The sequence below is a fragment of the Fundulus heteroclitus genome, chromosome 4 (assembly GCF_011125445.2).
Source record: "Fundulus heteroclitus isolate FHET01 chromosome 4, MU-UCD_Fhet_4.1, whole genome shotgun sequence".
In the NCBI taxonomy this organism is placed as follows: domain Eukaryota; kingdom Metazoa; phylum Chordata; class Actinopteri; order Cyprinodontiformes; family Fundulidae; genus Fundulus; species Fundulus heteroclitus.
The window spans coordinates 16280086-16300178 of NC_046364.1; the positions used below are offsets into that span (position 1 = coordinate 16280086).

The 20093-nt window shown below is 41.1% G+C and overlaps 2 protein-coding genes across 5 annotated transcripts; one reads left to right on the top strand and one right to left on the bottom strand.

Annotated features, from left to right (window-relative positions):
• Nucleotides 1–333: 333 nt before the first annotated feature.
• Nucleotides 334–9233, bottom strand: LOC105927892 (muellerian-inhibiting factor). 3 transcript variants are annotated; one of them, XM_036136163.1, is made up of 7 exons: nucleotides 8274–9233; nucleotides 2788–3006; nucleotides 2516–2685; nucleotides 1764–1875; nucleotides 1599–1689; nucleotides 1075–1502; nucleotides 334–988 (listed from the first exon to the last, which is right to left on the bottom strand). In XM_036136163.1, the coding sequence occupies exons 1-7, from the start codon at nucleotides 8980–8982 to the stop codon at nucleotides 588–590; spliced, it is 2130 nt and encodes a 709-aa protein (XP_035992056.1). In that variant the 5' UTR covers nucleotides 8983–9233; the 3' UTR covers nucleotides 334–587. The 3 variants fall into 3 exon arrangements, with proteins under 3 accessions (XP_035992056.1, XP_035992057.1, XP_012720318.2); XM_036136164.1 differs by lacking the exon at nucleotides 8274–9233 and adding an exon at nucleotides 3102–3314; XM_012864864.3 differs by lacking the exon at nucleotides 8274–9233 and adding an exon at nucleotides 3110–3256.
• On the top strand, nucleotides 8850–19024 carry LOC118562918. Of its 2 annotated transcripts, XR_004930885.1 has the most exons (3): nucleotides 8850–8937; nucleotides 17882–18130; nucleotides 18226–19024. XR_004930885.1 is itself a non-coding variant. In XM_036136166.1 (2 exons), the coding sequence occupies exons 1-2, from the start codon at nucleotides 18074–18076 to the stop codon at nucleotides 18772–18774; spliced, it is 606 nt and encodes a 201-aa protein (XP_035992059.1). In that variant the 5' UTR covers nucleotides 17883–18073; the 3' UTR covers nucleotides 18775–19024. The 2 variants fall into 2 exon arrangements, 1 of the variants encoding a protein (XP_035992059.1); XM_036136166.1 differs by lacking the exon at nucleotides 8850–8937 and having other exon boundaries at nucleotides 17883–18130.
• Nucleotides 19025–20093: the final 1069 nt, after the last annotated feature.

Here is a 20093-nt window from a genome sequence, read left to right on the forward strand (position 1 = left end):
TGTAGTTCAGTGTTCTTGAGGCACACCTGTCTGGAGATCATTTTCATTTGGTATATTTTCTTATATATATTAATATGTTATATGCAGCTGTGAAAACTGTCTTGCAGTTAAGACTGTATGCTGTTTGCTGTTTTCCTGCCCTGAGTTTTCGATATGGGACAGCGTCACGAGTTGGTGGGGATCCGAAGAACTCGTGGTGATACGGAGAAGGAAAAAGCCGATCGGCAGGAAAGCGATCCTGAAACCGAAAGCTAAAGAGGGAAAAAAGGAATAAGAAGCTAATTAACTGATTTCTTTCATCGGATTCCTGAATAAACCATAACAAAAGTAGACTGGCTTTGCCTGCGGCTATTTTATTGTATTCTGTGAGCGCAGGAAATGTGACATGGAGAATAAGTATTTATCACTGATGCTTTCGATTGAGACAAAACTAACTAATCTAACATGCATCAGGTTATGTGAAAGTAAAATCTATAGAAATCTACTCAAACAATGTGCATTCACTGTTAATCTACCACTGCATGCGACACAAGACGGCAACTCTCTCCCCCTCTGGAGAACAGAGCTCAGCTGCTCATGAAACTGGTTCAGCGGCAGCCGCACTCCTTGGCTACCATGTCCGGCTTGATGATGATGAAGGTCTCCTCTTCATTGCAATCTATCACCTCCATGGGGTCGTAGGCCACGGGCACACAGCAGGGCGCCCGCTCGTTCACGTTGCCCCGCTCTATGTAGGAGTTGAGCAGGACGGCGTGGTTGTTGCCGTTAGACATCGGGAAGGCACACGAGCCGCGGCAGTTGCCGATGTCGCCCTCCTTGGGGACCAGGAAGAAACCCTCGAACGACATGGTGAGACTCACCAGCCCGCAGATGCGTTGGCTGGTTGAGGGGGCAGATCTGGTGACCCTCAGCCTTCTCTGTATGTTGTACGTACGGGTGACCATCTGCAGGGCCTTCAGGAGCAGGAAGCCGTTGTACTGGCTCTCTCCTGTTTGAAGCAGAAAGGAGGATACTGGTTTGTTTCGGCATGCTTCGACAACACGATTCTCTGGCTCATGCTTCTCTTCCACACACCTTCTGCTGCTGGGTCCTGCCTCTGAAAACCGCTGAGTTCTCTGAGCCTCCCCAGCTTCTCTGACACGCTTTGAGTTACCGTTTCCTGCCTTATCAACTCCCTTATCTGCTGCTCATTCTTCTCCAGCCTCTGCCCGACCTCCTCCAGCAGAGCAGGGGAGAGGGCCAGCTGTCCCGGACGCGCCGGGATGCTGGAGCTCCAGCTGTGAAAGGAAAACACAGTGGAGGCCGAGGAGTTAATGATTCCTGCCAGCAGGGTCTCGCTGGTGGACGGGTCAAGAGCCAGGCGAGGAAGGGACTGCAGGGAGTCATGTCGCACAAGAGGGGTGTCACTGCGGTGCTGGGGCAGGACGGCGTCAAGGAATCGCCTCAGCTCACAGAGGAAGGAGCGTGAAGTTGCCTGCAAGGGGGCCACCGATGAACCTGACCTGTTTACGCGTTTGGGACAGAGAGATCACCGAGAACTGATCACTCAGAACATCATCATTTAAAAAAAAAAAAAATTATGTGAAACCCAAACCAACCTGCCATTAGTTCCTGTTTCTACAGAGAAAAGCAGAAGTGGAGTCATGCTTCCGGGTTTCCCACCAATGAGGACGTCTTTCAGGTTTTGCTCTGCATGACAGGAAACACCCAGAGGTCGGATACGACACACGACACTGAGAGTAAAGAGGAATAACAGATCTTACTCATATTTGGGGATTTTGCCTGGACAGAAATCTCCCATCGCTGATCAGCGTTTCCTTCTGATGATTTTCCTGTCAGCAATATGTACAGCGTTCCCTCTGAAGCGCAGGCAGACTGGGAAACAAAACTTGTGGTCACGACACAGCGAAACCCGCAACTTTGAGGCACACAAGGGCAATGAATTCAGAAAACAATGGCATAAATCACTGCTAGCCTGAGGAATAAACAAGCAAAGCTGCTGCTCTGCTTGCTTTCAAGGCTTGTGAATAACAAATTTAACAGAAATCATTTTCTTAATTAAACCGACAAGCATACACGCTGTGCTGAGGAAAATATTAGTCTAATATTAATTAGAAGGTTTAATGTTGCCCTCGAATCCGTTTTCTGAAGCGTCTCTGCAGGAGGAACATTTCACGCATATGGGGGATGTTACTGCAAACTAGTTAAAATAATTATCAGATTAACAGATTATCTCACTGCTGCAACTGCCTTCCCTTCCATGTGGAGGCAAACCTACTTTAAACAGTTTACCGACACTTAAAGGATGCGTCTGATTCACTTAATGTCAAATTTAAAAGAACACAATTTCCAAATCGCAATTATATTGAAAATGCGATTAATTGTTCAGCCCTAGTTTTATCAAATTCTGCTTCATGCCCCAAATCCTCTTAGATCTGCCTCTGTATTGGTGCCATTCATGATGTGCAAATTAGTATAGCATCTTTTTACAACAGAATACGTTTTTTTTCTGTACCTGTGTGTGTGGCTGAAGAGACAGACTGGAGAAAGTGACGTCCAGGTCTTCATCTGTGAGGGCCTTTTTGAACGCCAAGACCAGCACAGGTTTTAGCTTTAATAATGGGGACTGAGGGAGGTCAAAGGTTACCATGACAGCCTCCTGATCATCCTTTTCTGATACGAGCACTAATAGAGAAAAGACATCATGCTTGACAAATATAATAATAATAATAATAATAATAATAAAAAAGAAAAAAAGCTAGAAATGGTTCAAATCCCAGATTGTACCTGCAGATGGATGCAGAAACTCAACGCGTGCTCTGTTCTTCCTCCGGATTCCTGCACTGAGCTCTGTCAGGGCTGATTGGGATGAATTATCAGACCCCGTGCAGATTCCAAACAAAGCCGTGCTGCTGTTCACGAGTTGACCATCTTTCCCCGTGGCATCGTGCAGCGCCACAGCCAAGTCGTCCTCAAAGCAGGGCGTGTTCTGCAGCACCGTGGCGGCTGAATTACAGGGGGGCATCAATCAGAAGAGCCGCACAACAGCCACATATAAATGCAAATAATAATCAGAAAAACAACGCAAACTCTATCATTACAGTCTAACCAGTTCCCGCAGGTCCAAAACTGCTCCAGAAGAGGACCAAAATCAACATCTTGCACCGCTGGGAACACCTGTGTCTGTGTGTCTCTCTTGGTTCGCTTGGTTCTGGTCAAGCTCTGGAAGATGGGTGTCAACTCCTCCCACCTTTGCTTATCACTAACAGAGGAGCTTTGCACCAACATGATAATTACAGAATAGAAGATCTGTCCTTGATCTGAAATGTTTACTGCATTACCAGGCAAAGGGCAGTTGGCTGGCTCTTTGAACCTTCTTAACTTTGACAAGTTGGAGCGAAAACAAGCATAAAGGGAGGATTTAATCTAATACATAGACATAACACAGGCAACGATGGACAGATGGCTGTCTGTAATTAGTGGAACTTATAGTGGGTATTTAAGCTCCCTGTGATTATTGTAAACAGGCTTACAACGTGAATGTCCCTTCCCGAATGAAGGTCAAGACTTTAGAGGAAGGGAGAGGTTTTCCTTTTGTTGTTTTTTTTAACAGTGGCTATTAAGCTTCAGAAATCTATATCGATACACTGCCATCAATTGCTACTTTAAATGATAATTAGTGAGATGAATTAGCGCTTTTTGTTTATAATTCATGTTCTTTAAGGTGGATTTAAATGATAAAAAATGTTTTCATAGTTTAATAGTGTCTGCTGCTAAGAATGGCACATTCAACAGGTGAAGGGGTTGGACGACATAGAAAAGCTAAAAGGCAACAGCATTTCAATCAATTATTCTGTAAATTTAAGTCACATGACATGATGGGTCAGTCACATCAATCTATACATTATAAAGGCAGAGATTTTATGTATGTCATAAGAGGGCACTTGTGAGTAAATCTTGCTGAATTACCTTTTACTGTTAATAGAATCTTTTCTACCTTTAAGCATGATCTAACAGTATTAAGCCATTGAGAAGTAGAAGGAGCTATAGGAGATTTCCAGCAGAGTAAAATGCATCGCCTGGCAAGGAGAGAACAGAAAGCCAAGACCTCCCCCTGCAGGGGCGACAGATTAAGTGAGGTCCCTGGAACTCCAAAAATGGCAATTAGCGGATCGCTTCGGATCTGGATTCCAAAGACCCCTGAGAGTGTGGAAAAGACATAGTCCCAAAATTTTTGTAAACTTGGGCAAAAGAAAAACATATGACTTAAGTTGCAGGGAGAGGTCCGGCACCGATCACACTGGTCCAAAATCGAAGGAAAAATTGTAGAAAGACGGGATTTTGAGAAGTGGACTCTGTTTATCACTTTAAACTACAAGCTGTAACCTGGCACATGGTGTACTTTGGCGTATACTGAGAATAACTTTATCCCACCATGAATCAGACAGCTCAACACCCAATTCACGTTCCCAAAGAGTTCTGGATTTACCCGATGAGTCAGGCTCAATTCCCATAAGTTTTCCATATATATTAGAAAGGGGTGATTTCAGATTGGGTTTCAAAACTAGTAGGTCGACCCATGGTGGGTCGACAGGAAGAGTTGGGAAATTTGGGAACAACGAATAAACACAATGTCTAATTTGAAAATAGAGAAACAGATGAGAAGTAGGTAGGTTAAATTTTGAAGACAACTCCGTAAAACTAAGAAATAGACCATCTTTGTAGAGATCTCTCATTGTACAAATGCCTCTCTCATGCCAAACTCTATAGCCAACATTAGTGGTCGCAGGAGAAAATATAGGATTTTTTAATAACGGCATTTTATTAGAGGGAGACATAAATTTATAATGGGACCTAAATTGTGACCAGATCTTAAGCGTAGAGAGCACTATAGGATTTGTAGTAACAGAGGGTAGTTTAATTGGTAATGATGAATAGATAATTGAGGCAGGTAAAAAAGATGTAGATATCGATTGAATTTCAAGTTTACACCAGAACAGATTGGGTGAATTTAGCCAATAAATCAATTTATGAATATGTGAAGACCAGTAATACATTGCAAAATTGGGTAAGGAAAGACCACCACTTGTGGTGAACTGTTGCAATAGCGAAAGCCTCAATCTGGGGGCCTTATTGTTCCATAAAAATGAAGAAACCATCTGATCCAGGGACTTGAAGAACTGTTTAGGTAAGAATAAAGGGATACATTGAAATAAAAAAAGAAATCTAGGTAGAACATTCATTTTAATAACATTAATTCTGCCAATTAGTGAAAGAGGGATAGAGTTCCATCTCCGAAACTCTGATGCGATTTGAGAGACTAGGGGGGCAAAATTCTGAGAAAACATTGAGGGCAGAGTACGAGTAATATTAATTCCCAAGTACCTAAACCCCGAAGGGCTGAGTCTAAAAGGAATGTCAGACTGCCCAAGTTCCAAAGCCAATGAATTCACTGGGTAGCATTCACTTTTAAGCAAATTAATTTTGTAACCAGAGAAAGATCCAAATATTTCAAGAAAATCCAGAATTGGAGGAAGACTATGTAAGGGATCCGAAACATATAAGAGAAGGTCGTCTGCATATAAGGAGAGTTTAAGTTCAACACCAGAGCGGATAATTCCATGGAAAGAAGAGAGGGATCTTAGCGCAGCAGAAAGAGGTTCAATGGCTAACACAAACAAGAGAGGAGAAAGAGGACAACCCTGTCTAGTACCACGTCCCAACGGAAAATAATCAGATTGGACGGAGTTAGTGACAATACAAGCTTGAGGAGATGAATAAAGTAGCTTGATCCAGGCCAAAAACCTCCCTCCAAAACCAAACCTATCGAGAACGGCAGAGGTACTCCCATTCCACTCGATCAAAGGCTTTCTCGGCGTCAAGAGAAATTATCACCTCCGGAGACGTGGGGGAATGAGCTGAAAAAATTGTATTCAATACTGTACGAATATTAAAGAACAAATGGCGACCTTTGATGAATCCATTCTGTTCGTGCGAAATAATCTGAGGAAGCACCATCTCAAGCCGAGTAGCGAGTATTTTAGCCAAAATCTTAAAATCCACATTTAAGAGTGACAGGGGCCTATAAGATTCGCAAGCAGTGGGATCTTTACCCCTCTTCAACAGGAGAGAAATTGAAGCCTGAGCCAAGGTGGGGGGCAACCGGCCACGTCCTAGAGATTCATTATAGACCTCGAGAAGAAGAGGGGCCATCTTGTCTTTGAATTTTTTTAAAAATTCGGCAGGAAATCCGTCCGAGCCGGGGGCCTTACCACTCTGCATATTATTGATTGATGTAAAAATTTCTTCCAATGTAATGGGCGCATCAAGTTGATCAGAAACCAATTTATTTATCCTAGGGATGTCAATATTCTGAAGAAAGGCAAATAAATCATCCGAGCCAGATTGTAGTTAAGATTTATACAGATTACAATAAAATTTCTTAAAAATGTCACTGATAGAAACAGGATCGGAAACGAGATTGCCTAACTGATCTTTAATTTGTGATATTGTACGAGAGCTAGCTTTTCGTTTCAGTTGATGCGCCAGAAGCCTACTTGGTTTTTCTCCATGCTCATAATAAGAGGCTCGAGATCGAATCAAAAGACGCTCCGCATCAGAAGTTGTTAGGAGATCGAGTTCAGTCTGAAGATCCAGTCGTTGCTTCAGTAAAGCGAGTGACGGATTCGTGGCATTTTGCCTGTCGATTTCCTGAATTTTTGATGATATTTCTGATATCTTAGCATGTCTATTTTTAGTAATATTAGCTGAAAAAGAGATAATCTGACCCCGAAGATAGGCTTTTAATGTTTCCCATAATAATGAGAAAGAAACTGAGTCGCTCTTGTTAAACGTAAGGAAATCATCAATTGTTGATAGGATAAATTTATTGAATGTTTCATCTGATAACAGGAGACTATTAAATCTCCAACAGGGGCAAGAACGAGGTTTATTCATGAAGTTCATATCAAGGCTTAAAGGGGAATGATCAGAAATAATAATCGGATGGTATTCAGAAGATGTGACTCGGTGCATTAAAGAGCCATCAATAAAAAAATTATCTAAGCGATCTAATGCTGGGTTCAATACACAGTTTAAGTCCCCAGCTAGAATCAACAAATGAGAGTCAAGAAAGGGAAATGTGCTAAATAGATTATTTATAAAATCAGGATTATCAAAGTTTGGTGCATAAATGTTCACTAGCAAGACTGGAGTATGGAACAGAGTACCTGCAATTATAAGAAATCTGCCGTTCGTGTCTTGCATTATTACTGAGGCAGTGAAATTAACCTTCCTATTAAATAATATGGCTAGGCCTCTAGCTTTCGAGTTGAAGCCCGAGTGGTAAATCTCTCCAAACCATGAATATTTGAGCTTGGACCAATTTGCGTTCTGCAGATGTGTTTCCTGTAAAAAATACTATATCAGGGTTTAGGCGCTTCAGATGAGAGTTTATTTTAGATCGTTTCACTGGACTATTAAGACCTTTAACATTCCAACTTAGGAATCTAACAGGAGCTGAAGAAGTTTTCAAGTCAACGGACATGTGACCAGTTGTTTATAACAGAAGTTGAAGGATATTGCCACCCCCTCCAACCCCAAGAAGGGACAAACAAACAAAAAAAATAAAAAAATAAAAAAATAAAAAAAATAAGACATATACAAACAATTTCCCCCACCCCATGCTTCCACTCTGCCCTTCCCCAAATGAAGGGACCGTGCAGACTCCAACAGGAGCCACTAGAAAAGTTATCCTTACAGCCAAACAGCGCAACAACAACAACAAAAAAAACTCCCTGTGATACTTGCCGAGTCCTGCAGATTCAGCAGAATAGAGAAAAAATTTAAATATACAGTAGGCACTATTCTAGGAAATCAACAACACCCACAGAAAGCAACCAATATTTGAAATACACAAGTAAACTGCAACCATTTCGAAACAGTCCATTTTTTTTTTATTTCCCTTTCCCTACTTCCCATTTCTTCTTAATGTGAAAATATTATTTAACCAGACCAAACAAAGTTCCCAGAATGTGAAACAAATCTTTGTGATTATAGCTCTTATTTGGTAATAGACCCGATGTAGATATTGGCCTCCTCCGGAGAGGTGAAAACTTGCGTGGTTCCACCATGGGAAATCCGCAATCGGGCCGGATGAAGCAAGCCGAACCGGACCCCCTCAATGCCACGGAGCCGGCGACGGCAGTCTGTAAAGGCTGCTCGTGCTCGGGCCGTCCTGGCAGTATAATCGGGGAAAACGAAGATAGTCATACCGTTCATCTTGATCCGCTGCAGCTCCCTTGCCTTCGACAGGATTTTCACACAGTCAGTGTAGTAATGTAGCTTAGCTACGATGGGGCGAGGGCGTTCACCTGCCTTGGGTTTGGGGATCGGGATACGGTGAGCGCGGTCTACCAGCGGTTCCTCCGCGAAACCGAAGGCTTCCTTTAGCAACCGAGAGACCGCAGCCGTCGAGGCCGATAAAGGGTCATCCTCCGGGACTCCAGTGATGCGGATGTTTTGACGCTGGGACCGGGACTCCAAGTCATCATGTTTATCCTCCAACTGTGCCACAGTTTTAGTAAGGGTGTCTACCGTCTTCCGGAGGCTACCGATGTCATCAGTGCAGGTGGATAAGGATTTCTCCATCTCAGCAACCGTTGCGTTTAGCCCCATAAAACTCTCCTGCACCGCAGTGAGGCCAGAGGACAATTCCTTCTTGAAGGATAGCAGCTCGGATTTAATCGAAGAAAGACTTTCACCAAGAACAGCATGAAACTCTGCTTTAAGTATAGCAGTAAAGTCCTCCCGGAGAGCCGCAAGCAGCTCCTGTTTAAGACTGCTGGTATCACTAATTGCAGCGGCACGGGCCGCTGCCCCCGACCCAGGGGATGACTCAGCACAGGTCGAGGACTCGCCACGAGGACCAGGCCGCAGGTGGGACTGAATCGAATTTCCTCCTTTAACAGGCTTTGGTGGCATTTTAGTATCCAGGAAAAGAAAGATAGTGATCACTGTATAGGTTACGTATCTCTTGAAGTCGAAAAAAAGTGCCAGGTAATAATCGAACAATAAACAGCTAACCCCGCAGGAGCACGCCAAGACACAACTTACTCCACCGCCATTCAGCCGGAAACCGTCGGCGAGACTTTTAACAATGATTGTCGTCCATGAGGATCAAAGTGGTCCTCTCAGTCGAGCAGACATGAGAGGAGGAGAAAGGCCCTGTTGTTCTGGGATGACAGTGAATGCGTTCATACCTCAGTCCCTCCTCCACAGCTGAATTCCACTTTAGGGAGATGGAGTATGGGACGACATCTGTGATGGAGAACTCCCTCACTTTGAAAGCAGGCGACAAAATGGCACACTGCCGAGAACAAGAAACACAAGCATGAGTTAATGAAGTACTCTACCTGAATTGGACAAGCTGAAGTGATGCACACCAAATAAGGATTCTTTTCTTAATAAAGAAGAAACTATACGTCGTCTTCCTCAGACCATCTACGCATAGATACAGTTCTGTACAAAAGTATAAAATAAGAAAAGAAAAGAAAACACTAAGTGTGCCCCGTGATTCAACAACATTCATCACTGTAAAAGGGTTGGCCCGTTAATCTTCAGTTTAGTTTATTACAAAATGACAAAAGGACATTAAAGTATTCTGTAAAGTCTAGAGAGAATACACCCTCTAACCCTTGAAGCAGTCGATAATTACAAATCCAAACCTACCATTACCTACCATATCTAACCTAACCTGTTTCTATTCCTACATGAGACCGGAAGACAACAATGTTCACATTTCTAATTAGTAAGAAATATAAGGACACGTCAGTATATTATTACATGGAGACCTATATGGGCTTTGTAATAGACATAAATAAGCCGGGACGGGATTTTGTTGTACTTTTTAAACCGGTTATGAAGCGTCCGTCAGTTTGACTTAACCTTACGTATATATATAGCAAAATATGAAGAAATAAATATACTACCGAATTTATTTTTTTATTTTTTCACATTTAAGAGAAAATCGGAAAAGATTCTGATTGCGGTTTACTGCGCTACATGTGATAGCCAAAACAAGAAATCTGAAAGGGAAATTTCGAATTCAACCGAGCGATTCCTACCAGGAGACCATTCTGATGTATCGGAGGAAGAATATTTGTGTCTGGAGCCTCACATGTTCGACCCAGACGTTTCAGATGAAGAGAAGGCAGCGGACAACAACAGCCTTCCAAGTCGGACCAGGAGTGGAGATTGCACGTCGGGAGATTAGATGAATGGTAGGACACGTTTTTTCTTTTAACTACGCAGTTCAAATATTTTTCGTATGTTGACATCATTTTCTTTTAGGCACCTTCGATATTTAATGGCTAAAATGCCGGTGTAGTGCGAAATTCAGTTCCCCTGTGAAAATCTGCTCCCCCCCCCCCCCCCCTTTCTCGAGAGCGCGCATTGTTGCCATTTTCACGGCGCTTATAATTGATTTTTAGGTAAAACATATCAGGGTTGTAACATTTAGTTTAATCGGCAGCTGTTTACAAAATTCGAAAATAAAAATAAATAAACGAGGTCTTCTTGCGCTGTTTTGTGTTATTCTAAACGCCAGGATAATCGGTCTTTTTCCAACTTTTGCACTTTTATTGAGCCGACGTGACAACCGAATTTCTCCACTGTGAGATCAATAACGTCTATCTTATCTTATCTTAAATAAAGAGATGAGGACAAAATGTATCACTAAAATGAATGAGCATTTATTCACAACTAAAAATGAATTTATGCCATGGCCTAGTTAGGCCCAATGATGAGGTGCTACTTATCGTAAAGAATCACTTGACAACAATTTATAAACAGTATCGGTACATATAATAATATTTAGCCTACCTACATACAAGCATAACAAAAGTCAAAAATAATAATATATCAAAAATGTACACTGAGTAATAATATACAATTAATCAATCTTATTTTTTAGGTGTTCCTGTTCTCACTGCCAATAATGGATTCTGTGAGAGAGTGCATCTGTTGCCAGGACATCAGCTTGGTTGTTGCTAAGATGGAAGAAGGCAGAGAGGAGATGGATGGACAAATCCCTGACACAGACCATCCTGGTGTGGAAGCGGTGTGTCTAAATGCTTGGACATTGCAGGTTGCTTGGTCCCAATACAAGCAACACCATAGGCATATAGCCTATAGACAATTTGTGAGATGGTGTTGGGACTATTTAGGCAAAGATACCAGGGCTGTGATACCCTCGTGTGCAGTCAGCTGTATAAGGGCCCACTTCCCACCCCCAGGACATGAAGATGATTTTGCCTTTAGAGCTCACCTGTTGGCAGTTAAAAAAAAAAGCCCAAGCTGAAAGAATAAAATCTAAAACATGCATGTAAACAAAATTGCTGTGGTTATTATGTAATATAAGCAAGTACTATTAAAATGATTTCATGGTCTTTTTGAAAATCGACTGAATGAGAGATTGATGGTATCATCTTTTGTTAGTTTCACAAATGAACTTGTCAGTGATGGGGGCTCTGATGCTGCATCAACCTACTTAGTTTTTGTTTTCTCCAGCTCTGCTAGCAGCATCTAAAAAAAGCAGCAGTGGGTAAAATTTCTCATAAATTTTTTTTTTTATTGTTGGGGCGCATTTACACACAAGTGAATAAACAGATACAGGAAAGTAAAAGACAACACATGTAGACATAGATACATGAAAATAAAAAGACAAAGAGTGAAGCAACTAGTATAGCAGTGGTGATTCCTGACAAAGATTATTTCAAAAAGGACATCTAATTATCTCAGTATATATGCAGCAGAATTATGTGCTATATTATTAGCTTGAGAATGGGTGGAGGATACTAATATAAATAAAATAATTTGTAGTGATTATCTGCATAGAGTATTCAAAAGGGATGTACAAATAATCATCAAAATATATATGAGGTTATGGCTGTTCATCATAGAATATGTGAACAAAATAAAAATGTAATATTATTTTGGACTCCTGCTCATGTAGGTATTTTGGGTAATGAAAGAGCAGATAGGTTGCCTAAGGAAGCTATTAAAAAAAAAGATTGATATGCCAGTAAAGTAGGTGGGATAATGAAATAAATGGAAGGTACTTGTATAGGATACAAAATACAGTTGATGTAGTTAGGATTAGAGGAATAAACAGGAGGGAGGAGATAATTATAAATAGAATAAGAACCGGTCACAGTTTGTTTTAAATGGAAGTCTTTGTAAAATGGGGAAACATCTTACTGGTTTTTGTAGTTGGTGTCATGATGTAGAAACAATAGAACATGTTTTTATTAATTGTAGAAGATATTTAAATCAAAGATTATTAATAACGGAATTAGGTTTTAATAGGAATTTAAAATTGAGAGTGTGGTTTATAAACTAAATAGTATTTAGAGGAAAAAGAAGATTCTTCGGTTTAAAAAAAATACTGGGATCAGAGAATTTGAGGAATAGATATTAGGATCCAATAGATGGCAGTAGTGCAACAATAATGGATGCAAGCTGCCGTTAAAATCTAAAGAAGAATAGCGGCCGTGAAGAGCCAAAGACACCCTCCCCCGGAGCACCGAGGCAGTCGTCTTTAAAATGACGAGCCACAAACGGCTCTAAGTGTGTCTTTTGGCCACTCATGCAATCTTCCATCTTCATGGGACCAGTACATCAGGAACGTGCGGGGGGGGGGGGGGGGGCGGAGGGGGCTTGAGCACCTGCCCCTTTGCCCCCTGGTGCCCAAAGTGCCCTTTTGTCAGTGTTTTTTTTTATTTATTTTTTTATTATTTATGTGTGTGTGTTTGTTGGTGTGTGTGTGTGTGTGTGCATGATGCATGTCCAAAATAATAATAAGTTAGATCTACCCTGGCTGGTTACATGATCCACATAACGTGCCCTCACTCTGCCCTACTTTTCCTCTCGCAGCTCCCAGCTCCGCTGCCTCACGCTGGCCAATCTGTCCTGCCCCTTTAAATCTGCAGCACACTTGACTGTGCTCTGTGCTGTTTAACTCCACTGTCATTGGTTATACTGCTTTAAATCCCGCCTTCCCTCTTTCTGATTGGCTGTTTTCTAGTGCGTCTGTGTGGGTGCTTGCTTGGAGCTGAGATTTCAGTTTTGATACATACAGGGATACCGCGGCCGGTTACCACAATCAATACTAGGCTACGAAACTAGTCCCATTTAAGAAACTAAATATTATCTGCAGTAAAATAGGTGAAAGCTGCTGAGTGCAGTTCTGTAAAGAAGCAGGCGGGAGAGTTTTGATTTATGGAACTTGTAAGTAACAAACATTAGCATCTCAAAATAGCATCTAATTCTGAAGTATAATGCATTTATCAACAGAAACCTAATCTGTTTTCTAAAACTAAATATTCTGTGCCAGGCAGGAGTTCTGAAGACTGCTGGAAAGATGGAAAAGCAAAGACTGTAAGCTTAGACTATTAAAAATTCAGATTCTTAGCCACAGCTGCCTGAAAAAGAAAAGGTGAGGGTTTCCCTTTTACCAATATTTCGTTGTCATTATTGCTTTCATTTTTGTTGACCCTTTGATGCAGTTCAGGTATAAATAGCAGGTGATATTTCTTTTACATGATATACAACACAACAAGACTATATGCTGCCTAAACAACTGCTATATTTTGTTTAGACTTTTGCTTATTTATAATAGCATAATTAGGATTTCACAAAATGATAGTGCTATTTATTTCTCTATTTTTACTTCTAGAATTAGAATTACGACAAATACAACCGAGGAACACTATTTACATTGCTTTTATTGTACAAAGATTTCCACGCTGTCTATTAGTAAATTAGTGCAAACCAGAGGCAGAGCTAGACATTCTTATCATCAGGGGCTTAGCCCAAAAAATATTACTTCATTACGAGGGTAATTTTGTACACCAAAAAAGTAAAAATGATTTAATCTGTTGATGTTGTCGTAAAATGTATTTAATATAGGCCTTAACATATCTTAACGTTTAATCTGCTGTTCTTTAATAGTCTTACTAGTATATACCAATAGTATATTGTTCTCATTTGAGTGATGAAATGGACAACCACTCATGAAACAATTCAGTTTTGGTGTCACTAATCTTACTCAAAGTACTGTATTGGGTCCTCCATGCTCCTTATGTATAAAGGTTTACTGCACATTTAAACATTGAAATCTCACTATTGTTAGGGAAATAATTAGTTGTCTCAGAGGATGTAGGTAAGGAGAAGCTGTTGTCTACACTTTAGATATATGATGTAAGAAATGTGTTTGGAATGTTAAGATAAATTACATAAAATGGGCTAAGGAGAACATCTACAACCCAGTTGTACATTTGTTGAAGTTTGAATTTAGTATTTGAAATGCTGTCAGTGTCAGTGACGCTTCTACTTCCAGTGCAAAGTAAATACAGTACATGTATTTGCAGTCCCTTGAATGTACAATTTTGCTGTTTTATGATGCAGACAGAGTATCTTAGATTAAAAAAAATAAGGGTGGGGTTTATCTCTCCACATTTCCATATCTTCAAAAGAAAATAGAGGATATATCTAGATAACAGACATATTTTGAATATATTTGGTTTAATTGATAAGTTTTTACCATCTGTCTCTGTTGCTGGTAAGTTCAAATGCAAACTTTTTCAAAGTGGGAAAAAAGCCCCAATTCAACGTTCATCAGATCGGGCGCTGCTTTATAATTTATATTAATAATAGAACTTTATTGATCTCACAATGGAGAAATTCACTTCTGCATCTTTACCCATCCCCTGGGGGAGCACTGGGCTGCCACTGTGCGGTAACCTGACTCACGGCAGATGTATGTCGCAGTTATGTTGCAGTTATGCACAAGAGTGGATTTAAAATCACAACCATCCGCTATTACCTGCACAATGCAGCCCAGTTTGTGGAATTTTTATTAATGGTGCGTCCCAAGCACTGCCGTCTCACCCGGGAGAGGATGAAGGTGGTCCTCCGTCTCCTGGAGAAAGCGAGGAAGGACACAGGGCGGGACATCACTGTCCACCAGAGCCGTGTAAAACGTCAAAAATACTTCAGATGCCGGGCCCTGATGACATAAATACATGTCTCCAGGTGGCCCCGGTGTAGGTACCAGATTGACTCGGGTCCTGCGTCTTCTGATGACGTCACTATACATTGTTGGTTTAACGTTTGCTCAATTGCGCAAAATATTGTAATTGGTCTGGACAACTTACTAAAGTAATTATAGCGGGGTGTAGGTTTTATTCGAGAGCGGGATTGCGGCTTGTAAACGGACAATTTTACGAAGAAAATCGCCATGGTCCCTGCGCCTCCCGATGACGTCACCAGATTCTCCATGGGCCTTGCGCCTCCCGATGACGTCACCTTATGGAAACACCACTCAAACAAACTACATAGAGCCCGCGGTCTGCATTTGTAACGAATCAATTTTATTAAGTTAATTTAGCGGTTTCTTTTTTCTCAAAAGCTTGAACAAATATTCAAGCCATTTTACAAATAAATAAAAAAAAAACAAATATTTGACAATTGGCTCAATGTTTGGAAGAATATTGTTAACAAAAATGGAAGGGCTAGCCAGACTAATTTATCCAGCATATATCTTAAATGTACCAAATACCACAATAAAAAAATAATCAAATTCATCACAATTTCATCTGGAATAATAAAAAAACATGTGATCAGAAAGAACAACATCAGTACAAAAAGGAGGAATGAACGTTATTGATTTTACAGTGATGAATGCCGTGATAAAATTAAATGTGGCTGCTGACTTTTATTAAAAATGAAATGAGTTTATGGTTTAATTTCCCTTCACAACTTAAAAAAAATTGGAGGAATTAAATTTCTCTAAGGTTGTAACTTCTTTGATCCTGCAAAATTACCGATTAAATTGTCAGACTACCACACAAGTATTCCAAAATGATGTTAAAAGTTTTCATGCCTCGACTAATTTACAGGAAAATAACCGTAAATTAACAAAATAAAATTGATTTGTAACAAATGGAGACCGCGGGCACATAATCTAGTTTGTTTGAGTTGAGTTGCCATATGTAGACGTCATCGGGTAGCACCCGAGCCAATCTGGCAGCCCGAGTCAATCTGGTACCTACACCGGCTGAAATTGAGAAAATCCTGGGTAGGTTTTCACTCACTCACTACCTGAGTGAAGTTGGCCCCCCCACCTTCCTCAAATCAGACAAATTGGTGTCAAACGTTTGTGCTACGTTTGTGCTGGTTTGTGCAGCAAAAATTTTCGTTTGTTCAGCTATCATTTTAAAGATTTAAACAAATGTTTCTAGAGGCCAAATGGTCAAACAGCCCCCCCCCCCCACTTTCTTCAAATCAGACAAAATTGGTGTCAAACGTTTGTGCTACGTTTGTGCAGTAAAAATTTTTGTTTGTGTCGCTATAATTTTAAAGGAGAAGTGCGGTCAACGAGGAAAAATCAGGGGATCATTAGCTATACCTAAAATTAAACGTTCGTGGTGATTTAGTGAATTTAAATCCCCACAAATTTTAATGAATAATCAATAAGAAAATAAAAGCATAAATTGTCGTCTCAATCACTGTATATGGGCAATAATGGCCGCCTGACATCACATCCTGTAACCCGCAACTCATGAAATTTACAAGCGACTATAGAAAAAATTGGATCAAAGTCACATAAAATAAGAGGGCCTCACAACAGTGAGCATCCTTTCAGAGTGTGTCCTATCACTCCGCCCCTCTGGTCGGGTAAACAAATGTACCGGCAAATTCTACATTATTAAAAAAGAAAAAACTTCCGAAAAGTCTCGCTCTCATGTCATCTTGAAGACATTCTTCTTAAAATGTTGGCTACAGATGTTTTTTTTTCTCTGGCTAAAAGCACAATGGCAAATTCTCCCTCATCAAGTAGGCAATCCAACAGAAGAGCCCATGGTGGACCATGAATTGGAAAAGTGGAAAAAAATTATGTTTTTTTTCCACTTTTACCCAAAGTATTGGAACATCCAACTGCCATGCAAGTGGGCATTGTTGCTTCAACAATAGCTCTCATGAATTTCAATGGTGAAGTCCTCTGGAAATCCAAAATAATTGTTGATCGCAGCTGAGTACAACAGCTCCTATTAAATTAGCTTGTAGAGCGCAGTGCCTCACCGCACAAAGACTTCACATGATGTGATGTCAGGCGGCCATTATTGCCCATACACAGTGATTGAGACGACAATTTATGCTTTTATTTTCTTATTGATTAACCCTAAGTTCATTAAATCACCACGAACATTTAATTTTAGGTATAGCTAATGATCCCCTGATTTTTCCTCGTTGACCGCACTTCTCCTTTAAAATGAAAGCGGCACAAATGAAAATTGTTGCTGTACAAACCAGCATAAATGGAGTCGAGTTAATTGACACCCATTTCGTCTGATTTGAGAAAGGTGGGGGGGCTAGTTGACCTTTGATGACCTCTAGAAACATTTGCTTATATCTTTAAAATTATAGCGGCACAAACAAAAAATTTTGCTGCACAAACCAGCACAAACGTAGCACAAACATTTGACACCAATTTTGTCTGATTTTAAGAGGGGGGGGGGGGGGCAACTTCACTCAGGTTCACTCACTCACTCACTCCACCTGGAGGAGGACCCCAGGAGGACCAGCAGGAGATACCTACTCTATGGGTATATCACGGCCTACTGGGCCTGTCTGAGTGGGCACAGGCCCAGCGTGTTTATCAACATGCGGTCAGACGAGGTTCAACAAGCAGAAAAAGACCTCACAGAGGAGGGGGTCCTCATTCGTGTAAGATAGTATAAAATAAGAATATCCTTTCTGACCCCACCATGGCAGAAGGTGGCGGAAATTAACTATCCCTGTTTTTACTCCATGCTAACAGGTTGAAGAACACAAAACAACAACCCAGTTTGGGGAGGCCAACCTGGCCTTAACCACCAGGGAGTATAGCTGGGCCAAGCGACTGCTGGAAATCAAGAAGAAACTGGGGGCGAGGAACCGGTATCTTCTTTTTACCCTGGGCAAGCTTTGCTTTAAAAACATAAATCGGTACTTGAAGTTGGCCTGGAGGAGTATGGGGCTGAAGGGTGACATTAATTTCACCCTTATAAGAACCGCCCTTGCAAACAGTGTAAGTATGGCTTAGCTTGGTTGCAGCTAAATCTGTCCATTCACATTAAAAACGTTCTTCCACACATATATAACTTTACTCATTTTCCTGTTTAGGCCAAGACCCTCTTGCCTCCTGAGGAGCGGGCGAAGGTCAGCATGGCTATGTGCCATGACGTCAAAACAGCTGACAGGTTCTACAGCCGAAACCCCTCGCTGCAGGAGGCAATGAGGGTCAGGAACATGATGGCAGAAACTCTGATCCAGCTAAATCAGCCCCCTACTCCTCCAGGTCAGGCCGGTTCCTCGTCCTCAGCCCAGCAGATCCCCTGGACGGAGCCAGGCCCACGCAGGCCAGCTAAAAAGGCCCCTGCAAAGAGGCGCAGGAGGACTGACTCCTCATCGGACTGTAACCCGGACTCAGGCGTCCCTGTTCCTTATCAGGAATCAGGGACGTCTGATTCTGATCCTGTGGTGGAGTCTGATGAGGAGTCAAAGAGGGTGTCCCCCTCCCACATGAGAAAGTGCTCTGTGCTGCTTACGAAACTGAAACGACAGAAGGAGGTGTCGGAAAAAATCAAAAAAGTGCTGGAAAAAAAAGAAAAAGTAATTAAATTCCTGGGGTGTTGGTTGTCCCCCATGTTCAGTGTTGTTAGTACTTGTTAGTACTTGTTAGTACATGTTAGTACTTGTTAGTACCTGTTAGTACTTGTTAGTACTTGTTAGTACTGTTAAAAAAGTTCAAACAATTGTCAAATGTTCATAGTTATCTCTGTTCTGGCTTCTCTAACCCCCAATTCGTCAAGGCAGATGAGCGGTCACACTGAGCCTCTTTCTGATGGAGGTTTTTAGTAATAGTAATATCATCTTTATTGTCATTGAAAAATACATTACAACAAAATTTGTTCTCTGCTTTTAACCCATCACCCTTGGGGAGCAGTGGGCTGACATGTGCTGTGCCCGGGGAGCAATCTGGGGTTAAGGATCTTGCTCAGGGACCCAGAGTGCAGGCACTGGGGATAGAACCAGGTACTTGCATCCTTCTCTGAGTGCAAGCGCGCTGCTCTAACCACTAGGCCAGCACTCCCCCTAAACACTCCCCCTTTTACTTCCCGTTAAACAGGGAGTATTCCCCTGCACTGTTGCTTAATGCTTGCTCAGTATGAGGGATTGCTGCAAAGCCCTGGACAATGCACAACACTGTCCCTGTTGCTTTATGTTCTTTCATGAGGAGTGAATTCTGCTCATCAATACTTGAGGCAGTCTACTGGGTTTCCTTGGATAGGAAACTTTTTGACAAATCTGTCTGATTAAATTTGACTTTGGAAATTGCATTGAGAGGACATGTAACATGAATCGCTGCTATATAAATAAAACCGAATTTAAGTGAATTATTCTTGCGTGTTTTTTAATACAAGTGTTCTTGTAATCACAACAGCCAAGTATATAAGGCCTTTATAGCTAAGATAAGAAAAGATAACGCATTAATAATAAGTAGAAAATGTCATGGTTGAGTTTTTGTTTGGCTTCGTTTTTCCTTTTAGTTGTCATTTTTCTCCAAGTTTGGGTTTTTAGTTTGGTTCGGGAATTTGTTTGTTGTTAGTTTTCATGGTCATCATATGAATAACATGTAAAATATTTCAGCACATAATTTCCTAGTACTTGATAAGTGTTAGTATCCACTGACTGTAAAATTACCTGTAAAACGTTTTCGCACAGCCAGAAAACTGCTTGTTGTTGCAACCCAATTCTGTGAGAGTAGGGAGTAGCAAGATGGCGGCCAGTGACTTCAGTTTTTCGGGCAAATCAGCACTCCAGTGAATAGAAATCAGTGGATTTAACATTCACCACAGCACTCTATTTTTAAGAAACACTGCAAATTTGACAGTGTAGAACAGTGAAGCAATTTAAACTCTGAAAGGTGTAAGTGATTTGATTATGGAAAAATAGTAAAACTAAAAAATCATTTAATACTAGGAAATGTT